The 14,156-nt window shown below is 28.1% G+C and overlaps 1 protein-coding gene across 4 annotated transcripts in view; it reads left to right on the top strand.

The window, feature by feature from the left end:
- The window catches only part of LOC129960015 (calmodulin-binding transcription activator 1-like), a 149,017-nt gene that overhangs the window by 92,943 nt on the left and 41,918 nt on the right, over positions 1–14,156 (top strand). For all 4 annotated transcript variants that reach the window (XM_056073044.1, XM_056073021.1, XM_056073027.1 and 1 more), the window contains 4 exons: positions 2,178–2,275; positions 8,686–8,753; positions 8,843–8,978; positions 11,101–11,172. In XM_056073044.1, the coding sequence (XP_055929019.1) occupies positions 2,178–2,275; positions 8,686–8,753; positions 8,843–8,978; positions 11,101–11,172 (374 nt within the window). The remainder of the gene's footprint in view (positions 1–2,177; positions 2,276–8,685; positions 8,754–8,842; positions 8,979–11,100; positions 11,173–14,156) is intronic.

The following is a 14,156-nucleotide window of genomic DNA, read 5'->3' on the forward strand; positions in this document are numbered from 1 at the left end:
TTGATACGTAGTACTGATGCCGCATTAGTTTTACAGAGGAATTAATTAAACCGAAAGTGGAATTGGATCATGAAATAAGAGAATATTTTTAGAATGAAGTTACTATGGGCTAAATTAAGATAAAATCTTGGAAATTAATTTGGATTCTTTTATTTTTTAAATAATACCACCATTGTATTTAATTCACTTACGTTAATAATCTTCAAAATTCACCAGTAGCAGATAGTACTGTTGAGTGAAATTAAATTCTATTCGCTGTTATGTTCTTCTATTATAATAATGAATTTAAATGCTAAATGAATAAAGATAAATGAAGGTCTTATGTTTTTGCCATGTAGTTAGTCAATTTTCAAAATGCGATTTTGTGTTCAAAGCACTTCACTAAATTGAGACTTTTAGGTACTTTATTGATTCTCGAGGCATATAATGTTACTTTAAGCACTCATTATTTAAAAAATATGGATTGTTAAATAAATTATTGTCTTACCATCATTCAATATCTTTGTATTAATTTTGTGAATTAATTCTGAGAATGAAAAATTATGATGATTTGATGATATAATCAATAATCATTTGCTTCTTTATTCGGCAACCATATTTGAAACAAAACTATGTTTCACTTTGATATTATTTTGCTTTTCTACAATTATTTATCTTGAATTTATCACTATTAGTATCTATTTTTGCTAAAAGATAAAACTTGAAGTCGGAAATTGTGATTAAAAAAAATGAGTAAAATACTTCAATTATTTTCAATTTTCCAAGCTTAAAGACTTTTATAAAAAAAAAAAAATTAGAAAGCTTGAATAAAGCGAAAACATCTTCATCAATGAAATTGAACCTTTCGGTCCCAAGCTACCGAAAAATCCAGACGTTGTCTTTTATGTGATTTAAATGCCTCAAACATTTTTACCACAGTAAAAATGTTTGATATGTTTCTATATGCTTCACTCTGAATCAAATTTTTTCGATAATACTCTCATGTGAACTCACTCTTTTCTTATTTTTGTCTTTTTTTACTTCAATTTTATTAGTACATCTTATTATTAAGCAAACTTTAAAAAATTATGCAGAGCCACATAGTAATTAATTTCATTGCCATGCTGTTATTCTATCGAACTTCAGTGCCTGAAAGGGAAAAAACTTTGAATTCAAGAACTCCGTGGACATTTCCTCAAATAGACAAATCTTTATGCTGGTGTTCATTTTATAAATTAAACAAATATTTAATTGATTTCTATATGCTAATTATAAAAGAAGATTGCTCATTTTGCAATAACAATTATAAATGCTAGCACTAAAATACAGAATAATGTTTTAATACTAATAATTGCTAAAAGATAATTGTCTTAAAATTTTTTTTAAACACAGATTATAATCTTGTAAATAGTCTTTTAATTTTAAATAAATTTTTAATCGCGATGTATTTTTTTTAAATTCTAAATTTTATATCGAAGTTACTTTTTTGTTATGTATGTTATCTAACAGAAATATCTAGAACAATATAACTTTGCTCTGTTCAGTGTAAAAGTAAACAGACTAGCCGGTATCGATTTACTGGTTATTCAATTACTTCCCAGAATGTTTTCTTTTAATTTTCTTTAATGCTCTTTTCTCAGAAATGTCAGTGTGTTCTATCAGATCAATGGTGATATTTTCGTTTTGTTATTTTAAAGGCCGTTTGCTTTCTGTCGAGTGTTTTCTTAAAATGCAATTTTCACAGGGAAATTGGAGGAGAGAATTCTTTTAGATTAAATTAAAGCTGTTCTTATCTTAGAATTCTTATCTAGACAGAGTTGATAAATTAAAAAGAATGGTTCCTTTATTGCATTTACGTGAATGTACTCATTAATACTGTTTAATCAGTTAAACGTATCTATAATTTGCGCTCAAATTTAAAGATAAATAAATCATTTTTTAAAATTTTATAAACTATTAAGCTTTATTGAATCAGAACTAATGAAGAAAATTAATATTAATTTATGGAAAGGACTGTTTAAAGATCCATATGCGCGTTTACCGAGAATTCGTTTGTTTGTAGGATTTTTTTTATTAATATGAAATTTTTAAAACCGTATTTTTATTATTATTTTTGTTTGAAGATATTATGTTTGAATAGTATCTCGATTATTTAATTTATAGTATCAATCAATTACAAAATTATTTCCTTATTTCAGAAGCTGAAGAAAGCCGACCAGTTCTTCCGGAAAGCCTGGAAAGCATACCAAAAGCAGATTATTTTCCCAACCAGCGTCATCGCTGGAATACAAATGAGGTATTCTTTTTAGAACAATTATTTTAAAAACAGTGTATGAAAGCGTTTTATATAATTTTTGTTTCCTTACATTTTTACATTACCCCTCATTTTTAATCTCTTCTTTCTTTGTCATTTTATGGCATTTTTAAGGGGTCGCTTTTCCGAGGTTCTTAAGAGGATATTTTTTTTTTTTTTTTTTTTTTTTTTTTTTAGGAATTCAATTATTTGGGCCCATTCTTCGTTATTTACCTTGATATATTTTGATAATTAAATTTAATAATATGTTGATAGTTATTGTATAAATTTTGCATATTTTTTGTAGGGTAATATTTTGATTTTCAGATAATCTTAAATTGTTTGCAGGATCTGCTTTATATGGTAATGTTGATTCTATTGCTTCTCTCTCTAAAATTTGTAATTTATTGATTAGGATTGTTTCTGCATTGTTCAGAGAGCATTTTTTCTCTTTCTGAGAGTTTATTGTCGACCATTTGAAATGGTTGTCCTATTTCTATCACGGATTTTATGTTTGGAATAATTGTTTAGAGCAGTTGTCAATTGGTAAGAGTCGAATTCTTCGAGTTCTTCAATCTTTTGGATGTTTGTCTCAAACCCCCATATCTTATTTAGATCATCAAAATGTTGGTTATTGTGATCTGCATCTGTTTGATGTTGTCATTGAATGAAATTACAATTCCTTTCTGGTAGATTGCATGTTGTTATTGGTGTTGAAAGTATTGGCATAGGCCATGGGCGTTTTTTTAATAGTTGCAGTTAATTAAAATGTAGGGGGTCTATATCATCTTTCTGATTGTTAAGATATTTCTCTCCTTTATCCAATCGAAGTGATCCTTATAATCAGCTATATGACGAGGGCAACTTCTCATTTTTTTTCAGTGCGTTTGTTAACAAGATGATCTTGCTCTTTTATAGTTCTATCTTATTGTTGAATATTCTCGCATCTATTTATTAGATTTAGTGAAGTTGCTTGTGAAAAAGAGCTGCAAGTTGACTTCTTGCTAGAGAGCAACTTTCGAAACGCTGCCCCTTTCCATGGCTGGGAACGGAGAGATGATTTTACGACACTAACAGCTGACATTTTGAAACGTCCTTAATTTGCATAACGACTTCTTTAAATTTTATTAAAAAAGTTATCTAATGATTAAGATTTAATACTTTGTCAATTTTCTTTTCCTCATTGCCCATATAACGCATGAACCAAGTTTCAGTGAAGTAAGATCGCTTTAATTATAAACATTCTATTACAAACATATATAACATATATAAATTACAAACATATATATATGATTAGATTCCCAATAGCAATGGGTATGAACCTACAGAATATCACTAAAACTATTTTGTCTGGATTTTGTTTGTAAAACTACGTCCTAGGAAATTGTGCTCAAATAACGATTTCAGGTGATAAATTAAATAAAGCTGTAAAGATAAAAATTTGGGTTGATATGTTTGGAACATATTTGTATTTCATCTACATTAATCAAAAACGTATCTTCACAGCGATGCCAAAAATATTATGTTTTATTTAAACGCGATTAGGATAAAGAAAAGATAATGTAAATTTTCAAAATGATCATGCGCAACGTTCTTGCTTTTTAAAAAAATGCAAACTGAAAACATTTTGGAAAAATAAAATGATTTAAATTTATAACTGCAGTTTGCAGTTTATTCGTTGGTTAGGAATTTTTACTCATAGATTTTCATCAGCTTCAAGTTGATCACATTTTAAATGCAATGCAAAGGGAATATCCCAACATTTAATAAATAAATAAATTAAATTAAATTGCTTTTCCTTTTGGCTCTTATTTTTCATATGATTAAAATGCAGTATTCGAGGGGGAAAAGCCGTTTTTCCTTTGTTAAAATATAATAATATAAATATCATGATTATTCCTATATTTCTGCATGTTTATAGAAATTTACACTAAATTCAATTTGATTAACATGTTTAATTTTAAAATAATTGCTAATATTTCTTCAGAAAGGAACATTTTTGTTCCCTTACCACTGCTTATTTTGTGAAACATAATTTATCACGACAAAAGTAGCATATAATCTTTATTCTTGGTTTGTATTTTTAATACACACCTCCCCCCTCTCCTCCTTTTTATTCTTCAAGTACTAATATAACAGTTCTAAAATTTAAGAGGGAATTCATCGTCACTATCTTTTACAACTCATAATCGATACTGCATTTGATAAGTGTTTGTAAAATAGAATAATTCTAGAGTTATTTAATTTCAGAGATTGAGAATAATGTGTGAAAAAGCAGTATCTTATGCTTTCGATTGTCCGCTGGTAATGTTAAGCGATCCATTAAATCCAACCGATTTGTAGTTGACTTTATCGAACGACATGGCCGTTCTCCAATCCTCTAAGGCTCAAATAATGCATTTCTGATTTCATTCTAGGCCATGCTTCCATTGATGTATTACAAAGAATGTTTGTTATCTTCTACTCTTTGCCCTATGAATTCTAAGTTGTATTGCTCTGGTATTCGATAATTTACGCCTTTAGCATACCTTTAAGAATATCGATGTTTTTTGCGAAGGAGCTTCTTTGTAAAAACGGTTAATTCTGGTTGGATGTCATAAATCACTTTCAGTAAAAATCTGTAGCCAATCATTACATTATCTATAATGGAAAATACTGTCAATAATTTGGTTTTCTTTATGCGTTTTATTAACTAATAAGTATTTCAAGTAAGAATGCATCTTATCATGCAGCCTCTTTATTAAGTGCATTTAATGGATTTTTATTTACTTTATAATATTTAAAAAAGGTTTTTTTTTGTATGCAACAAACGAATGGACTTTACGAGCTCTTTTAAAATCAGTTTAGCCGAATTTCCTTTTGAGGAAGCGAAAAATATCTTTTGGCACATTCTAAATTAAACCGAGCTTGAAAAGCATGATAAGTTTTTTAGGCGGACAACCAAGCAATCATCATTTTGTTAACACCAAATAATTATTTAAATTCTTTTCAACAAAACTAGAAATTTTCAGACAAATTCTGTTTGTCACTTGCATATTTAATTTTGTTTGAACTATTTAAATCCATCAACAATCTAACGTTTTTAATCTTCTGGAGAAATGTAAGCGGCTGGAGGGAAAATAAAAAAAAACTATCTGGAATTCTTTAATTTTTTTTTTTTTTTTGTGTACGTATGGTTGTTATATCCCAAGTATATCTATCTTTGTTGAAAAGAAGAAAATACTAATGTTTATAACATTTTCGTCTAATTTAATTTCCATTTGGCTGCGCAGGTGGAGTAACAAAACGCATGTTTTTCTCCCACTCTTAAAATGTAGGAAGTAAGCAATATAAGGAATTTTAGAATCAGAGTTTTGAACGCTTTCCGCAGTGAAATTTTTTAACGAGTCCAAAATGTGAAAATAACTTTAAAAAAAAAAACGAAATATAATTTGCGATAAAAATTAATTAAGAGTTCATTTAAATGAAATTTTTAAATACTATTTTTGTTTACAAATGTTGAAAAAATATGCCAAAAATACAGAAAGATGTGGTATTTCTAAATAGGAATAGAATATCAATAATTATATTCCCGTTTAAAAATATCGCAACGCACATATAGACAGATGTAAAAGAGTAAATTAGTTATTTTTTATTATCTTGGCAATTCCTATAACTTTATCAGCGTTTGAACTCTGCCTTACAACGTCCTTCGAATAAATTTTTTTTATTACTGAAATTTTATTTACAATAATGTTCGGCATTTCGAATAGCAGAATTCGACTTAATTATATATTTGTATACTCTCATTAAACGGAGGGGGTTTTGTGGTTTCTTTTTTTTCTCTCCATCAATATATTTGAAGTTACACAATTATATTTTGAAAATTTTTCGTTTATTCTAGGAATGAATTCATTATTTTTGCTCGAATATTGCAATGGTCATGAGGTAGCAACAAATTTTAGGGTAAATTAATCTTGCTTTAAAAAACAGTTTAGCTGTTTGCTTGGTAAACGAAGATAGCCTTCCCCTCATTTGTTTGGCAAAAGTTTTTTTCAACATAGATTTTGCAATCAGATTTAAAAAAATTTCATATCATTTGTTAAATTGCTTTGATAAATTATCTGTAATGATGATTTTTGGTAGCTAATATATAATTTCTTTTTCAAACATTTCAGCCTTATGTTTCCTAACATTTATTTTCCTGTTTAATTTACTATTCATGACCGTACCTGTTTTGATTCTTTAAAACATACTTTTTCAAAAACCAGTCCTGGCCCAGTGTTGCTTATGAATAATGTATTAAAAATTGAGTCTTTAAAATAACTCCCTCCTTTAAATATATATATAATGTTTCTAACATATCTTCTGTTTACTGGAAGGACTCCTGAGAATTCTTTTTTGGAACCGCTCCTAAATCTAGTGACGAATTCTAATCCGTTTCTTCTGTTCTTTCAAATGTTCAATTTTTCAAGGTAGATTTCAATTTTGAGAACAATAAAAGCTCACAGCATTCTGGATTATTGCATAGTGTGGATGGACTTTGTAGAGTATTGCATGTTTTTGATCCACCTTTGGACGTTTCTGCAACACTTACTTAGTTGTAGTATAGTTCATTTCTTGTTCATCATTCAAGTGAAAAGGTGGAAATTTGCTGAAGTGCGATGTTTTTGCTGAGTTTCAGTTAAAATTGTGTGAAATGGACTTTCGCTGACATAGATATTCAACAATCGCGTGGAATTAAAATGGTGATTTACACAAATCAAAAGTCGCGTTTCCTTGATATGAAATTTTCAACGAGATTGATGCCAAAGAGGGACGACGATCTTTCAGATCGCTTTTGATGAATATTTTACCCGATTCATATTATTACCTTTCATATTATTGCAACCGACTAAAATGACCTCTCAATGACTCGTTGATACATTTCAGTTAAGCAGTTTTATGAAACATTTCTTATGATTTCATTGCTATTTCATTTTTAAATTGCAAAAAAAAAAAAAAAAAAAAAAAACCATGGAATAAAACAACGTAATGGTACTTTCTATTATTCATAAAATAGCTGCAACATGACGTAACGTTCTTTAAAAAAAAGTGCTAGGATTAAAAAATAGGGTTGGTCGGGTGATATATTTTGGTTTCCTCTTCGGTACACTACGTATAACTTGAAGAATCTTAGATATCAGATAAAAAAAATATAATTTTATTCGAAGCATTTTTTTTAATTTATAAAATTTTAATAAAACAAATATTTTTAATTACTATGGGGAATAAAATGAAGAATTCCTCTGAAATTTTAGTGGAAATTTTATGAATTTTGAAATTATAAGCAATTTTAAGCTAATTTTTAATGAATATTTGTATTTACGCCAAACATTCTCTGGCAAATTCTAATGAATATATTTTAATTGTTTTTACACTTAAATAATTAATATATTTAGCTGTGTTATGAGCAAAAGATTTCCTGTAACTATACAAGAAATATTTCCAATTTTATATAAAATTATTAATAATAATTTTATATAAATTATAAGCATCGTTGTATAATTGAATATGAGCCGAAGGGTTATATTATAGTTTACACACCATTGCTAGAACCAAGTAGAACATTTTGGAAAATTTCATTTTTAATATCTAAAAAACATTTTCTGAGAAGATGTTTACCGCAAAGGAAAATAACAAAAAATGCAATTTCCCTGAAAACGCATTTAGACTTTAATATAGCACATAGTTTTTTTCTCTCTCTATTTACAATATAAAAACTCACCATATTTACAGATCAAGCTTTCTTTTTCTTTTCTGTTTGATTTTAAACTAATTTTTTTGTTATGTTTTATACATTAGTTTCGTATTATATTGTATTAGGCAATTACTGACGTCTATATCTAAACCTGCTCTTTTTCGAATCCCCAAGTATTATTAAACATCAATGGATCAACCACTATTTCTAAATACTTGAGAAGGGATTATGCATCTTTATTATACATGTATTTTGAATATTTTTGAGAGTTCTTATTTTAATATGCTAAGTATTAAAAGTATTTATTTTCAATGGATTGCCATATACTGTGTCAATCATTATTTAAGTTGATTATAAGTTCAAAAGTTACTGATGACTGCATCACCGATAAATCAGGCAATATTTAGTTTCATATGCCGTAGGTTATCGAAATAGCTTTATGAAATCGATCCACTTTCGTTTTAAGTCTATACAATTTGTTTTAAGACAAATAATCAAAGAATGAAAAAAAAATAAAAAAATGGAAGGACTTTTGTTCTGATATAACTACCAATGTTTAATTATTAAATACATATTTAAAACTGTTTTACTGAATACAGAGATACAAACTTAGCTTTCTTTTTCGGATTGTTAACTTATCTTTAATTAGAAAATGTCATAGTTTATGTTTTTAATTCTTTTTACTTTTTTTTAGGAAATAGCATCACTGCTTATCAGTTTCGAGCGTCATGAGGACTGGCTGTCAAAAGAAGTTAAGATCAGGTAAAATACGAGAAGGTCTAATTAATTTGCATTTAATTTTATGATTAATCGCTTGCTGATGTGTTCTAATCTAACAATTATATTTTAAGGCCCAAAAGTGGCTCTATGCTATTGTATAGCCGGAAAAGAGTGCGTTATCGAAGGGATGGTTATTGCTGGAAAAAGAGGAAAGACGGCAAGACAACTCGGGAAGATCACATGAAACTAAAAGTGCAAGGAACGGAGGTAAGATAATTTATTTCCACCAGGATTTATATTGCGTTTTCATTTCGGGCTACTTATATACTATTCAAATACTACAGTGGTGGACAAAAAAGATAAGGTCAGCCATAACTTTCCGATATTTACTAAATATTGTAATATTATATATTAAATCCTTTACGGAGTTAAATATTTAGCTGGAAAAAGTCATTTTTTAAGTAAAAGTTTTGTGATTTTTTTTCCAATATTTTATATTTTAATCCTTTTTTAAAATATTTGTACAGAGTGAAAATTGGAAGCAAAAATAGTCACTCTGTTTTTTACATTATTATGAATTTATTTTTATTCTGAATTAGTTATTAGAGGATACAAATAGCTTTTTCAAACAGTTTAAGTTTATTAGAATTCAATTATGAAAGTAAAGAATTGTATTAAAAATTTTTAAAAAATGTAGATGTTAATTTTATTAGCGCAAACGGTGCTATTTATTTTCACTATATATTTTGACAATGGAATATGTATGATTCTTTTGATAGTAATATTTTTTCTTTGTTATGTTGTGTTATTTTTATTTCTCTTATTTTTATAACAAGTACTTATTACTGTAATTTCCTGTGTATAACCCGCGATTTATCTGTAAAAAAAAAAAAAAAAAAAAAAAAAAAAAAAAAAAAAAAAATGGAAATCGTGACTGTCGTCATTAATAATCTGCTCCCTCTGATAATCCGTGTATTTTTAGTCGGTGCGGATTATCTACTGATATTTTTTTTTCAGGGCTAAAAGGAGCATCCGCGATAATACGTAGGAAATTACGTTATTAACTTAATTACTGTTTTCGGCTGAAAGCATTTTTATTGGAATTATAATATTTTCACAGGTATGGGAAGAGGAAAAAAGTTGTATGAAGAAAAACTTGATAAGATTCTTAGCTTCAGAGAATGTGATTTGACTTCTAGAAAAATTACAAAACGACTAAGATGTTCAAAAAATATTGTGAATAACTTCTTGAAAGATCTTGACCACTATGCTATATATATATATATATATATATATATATATATATATATATATATATATATATATATATATATATATATATATATATATATATATATATATATAATATGTAACATTATTTTATGTGAAGAAGGATGCAGTTTGAAGACAGTGAAGAGACTTTTTATCTTTTTAATTCTTTTTAATCCATCGGGAAAGCATAATTATTTACAAGCAGAGACGCGGACAAGACGTCCGCCACAGCGCAGTACAAAAGCTGAAGTGGGAAAAAAAGGGACGAATAAATTATCCCTCGGCTTATATAATCTTAGATTTTGATAGGGAAAATATTTCTTCATAGTGCTAATATATTAATAAGATTCTGATAGGGATTTCTGACGCATGTCAATCACATGTAAGGGAAACACAGGGATCTTTTAAGAAAGAATGTGCTTACTGGACATTTTTTACCCCTTCACGCCGAGCGTGTGAAAGTATCGGCGTTTAGCCGATTCAGCAATTTTATAAAGCTTCTCTTGAATTAAGTAGAGACAGTGGAATTGGATCACGAAATAAGAAAATGAACTTACTATGGGCTAAATTAAGATAAAAGCTTGGAAATTAGTTAAATTGAAATTAAGTGTTTAATATATATATATATATATATATATATATATATATATATATATATATATATAAACGATCTTGTAGAAAACCATCTCTATCTAATTGATCAAAAATAGCCATTTACCTTTTCTGATCTTAAATAGGTAGAGCTGTAATAAATAAAATAAAATAGGCAAAGACGTAATTACATTGTCTAATTTGCTATGTATTATATATTTTTTTTAGAAAATCTTAATGACTGTGAAGTTTATATCTAATTCTTTCAGTTGATTCCCAAAAAGTAAAATTCGCTCTTTATTTATAAGCTGTAAAAACTTGTGAATTAATATTTTACGAATAAGAAAGTTAATTTGTTCATAAGTTCCATGATCACACACTGTAATAATCTTTAGAAGAAATATAAAATGCAAAAATATTTAGTTTCCTTTCGTAGCTTTTCCATATGATATGTCGAAAATTTTTAGAATATGATATCATTGATGTAATTATGTAAAAAATGTGTTATTTTTTTTCTCCTATGTAGTGCATTTATGGGTGCTATGTGCACTCAGCCATTCTACCGACGTTTCATCGTCGATGTTACTGGCTATTACAAGTAAGTTAATTTTTATGAATATTACCTGAAATTTTTCTTGCTTAAACTAGGATGATTCAGAAGCTGTGATTCAGTTGTAGGTAAAATTTATTGTTCCCTTATTATAATTATAATCCTACATACTGTTAGGGGGCCGAGAACTGTTATTTACCTGCATCATGATCGGGAATTTTAAGTATTGTGGGGCACCAGTGCTGAACAATCGCTTTCACCATATATACAGTTGACCTTTCAATATGTATAGGTAAAATATTTCAGTTAGCTTTTTTATTAACCACTTTTTATTTTGTTGTTACATTTGTGCAATTTTGTTTGTGGTGTGGCATAACTGTAATAAGAAGTATTACTGATCCTGATTATTTAAAGCTTTTTTTTTAATATACAGGGTGTTTATAAAGTCCCGGACCCATTTTGATGTTTAATAACTCGTAAAATAATAAAGATATAAACAAACTTATGGCATTTATTGATGAAATAACTCATATATTTTCCTTTTCAGGTTTGAATATTTTTACTTTTGTAAATATCGTCTGCACATGTGGTTAATTTCAGATAATTTCATTTTCCAGTCTAAATATCTGTACTTTTCTAAATATTGTCTGCTTATTAATTGCATTTTTCTCTCTTTTGTTTTTGGCAACTATTGCAATATTATGTTTACTTTGGATGTGTTTGTTCTATATAGTACTTTTGTATGTGATGTTTTATTCGAGCGGATATTAAGGAGAATGCATACACCACAAGAGAAAGCACAGATTTTATGGTGGTTCATAGAAATGAAATCGATAGTGCAAGCACAGAGAAATTTCAGAAGAATTTACCAAAAAGATCCTCCATCCAAAAAGAGCATCTTGCGGTGGAAAAAGAATTTTCTAGAAATTGAAAGTATCGAAGATAAGAAACGTTCCAGACGTCCTTGCACAAGTGATTTTGATGTTGAGCGTGTCAAAGAGACATTTTTACACAATCCTAGAATATCTGTGAGATCAGCGGCAACAGAATTGGATATGCCAATTTCGACGGTGTACAAGGTTATTAAGAAAAAATTAAGACTGCATGTATACAAAGTTCAAACTGTTCAGGTTTTGGAACCGAACGATAGGCCTAGGAGGATGGCCTTTGCAACAGATATGCTAAGGAGGATAGAAGATGCTGCTGATTTTCTGAAGAGCATAATGTTCTCCGATGAAGCATCCTTTCATGTTTCTGGCATTGTCAATCGCCATAATGTGCGCAAATGGCTCTGTGGATGCCGACATGCTTGTCGCTACCTGGCGTGAAATTGACTATCGACTTGATATTCTCCGTGCGACGAAGTGGGCATACGTGGAAGTTCATTGACAAGGGTCATGAAACTTTTTGAGTCTATTTAACCATTTATGTTACTAATTTAAATCCATCTTTATTATTTTATGAGTTATTAAACATCAAAATGGGTCCGGTACTTTATAAACACCCTGTACATCAAAATATACAATCTTCTTTTAACATAATTTGAAATGATTTTTTTTTTTGTTTTCTTGAAATTTACTATTTCCTGTTTATTTTATACATTTTTTCTAAAACTATTGGGTAACTTCAGAAAAGTTAAAGTTTTTTTTTAAATAATTTAATTTTGCGGCATTCCACCCTTATATTGTTTGCATTTCCTTCCGAAAAATTTGGTTAATTTTGACTTGGGACTAAACATAATGTTTCTTTTGAATATAGTAGAATACACTCACAGTTAAACTTCGAACTTTATATGGATAATAGAATTCATTATATTTTCTTGCATATTTCAAAGAATGGACAGAAATTTTAGCATAATATTTGTATTTTCGAAGTTGGAAAGTTCTGAATTTTATGAAAACATACTTTTCCTGACAGTTCTGTTTGAACATGTTTACATGCCATCAAAGATAAAGGGTGAAAAAAATTCCATATTTATTCATAACAATGTCTTTTAAAATATCATGTGACATGTTTAGATGCTTAAGCTGTTTTTTTTATTTATTATTTTTTTATTTTTTTACGTCACTTAACTCCTGTGCAGATTTATATTAAATGAATAATGCATTACAGTTCCTTGCATTAATTTTGAAACTAAATTTCTTACTTATCACCTTTATTTGTATTATCACCTTTATTATCAGAACAGTAAACAACAACAATAATTTTGTGCTGCTAAAATATTAAAAGAAAAAATTGTCACAGCTTGAGAAAAAAAAAAGCTTTTACTTGTTTCAAATTGAATATATATATATATATATATATATATATATATATATAATATAAATCAAAATTTACAGTCTTTAATTTAAATTAATTTAATAAAAATTTATATGCACTGCCATACAAACAAAATGATATGCCAAATATTATGTATGGTTATAAAAAGTCCTTCAGAATTACAGATTCTGAAAAGATTTGAATTATAGAATATATAGTAAAATGATTGCTTCTGATGATTGTGCATCCTAAATTCCTTTCCAATGGTTATGAAATTGTTGGCTAGCTGAAACACTCAATTAAAGAATTAGAAGGAAATATTTGGAATTCTGATAATATATGATTAATCCTTTTTCTGAAAAAATATTTTTTTAACTGATTTTGTTACCAGTTTCAACTTGTTGATAAGCATACTAATCTTCCAATGTGAGAGAAGAGACATGTCCCCAGCCCCCAATAACTGTTTAGAGCATAAAACCTAAATGATCTAATTGAAATTAATTGGTCCTCCATTCCTACCAAGAACTGTAATTGTTTGGTAAGGACTATTTGGTGGCTATTTTTAATCACTTCACATATGTTTTGGGATGCAGCAGAAGATGGATAAGCTTCCAACCTCCATAAATTGTGGGATTTGCAGCAGATGGGGGATGAAAGTACAGAAATATTTCTATTCTATCTAATCTCTTTGTCATAAATCAGAAAAATCATTGATTAATATAAATTTATATTGTATACTATTCTTTCAGTATAATTCGTACAATTGGTAGGAA

This window comes from Argiope bruennichi, chromosome 2 (genome assembly GCF_947563725.1).
Source record: "Argiope bruennichi chromosome 2, qqArgBrue1.1, whole genome shotgun sequence".
Classification (NCBI taxonomy): Eukaryota; Metazoa; Arthropoda; class Arachnida; order Araneae; family Araneidae; genus Argiope; species Argiope bruennichi.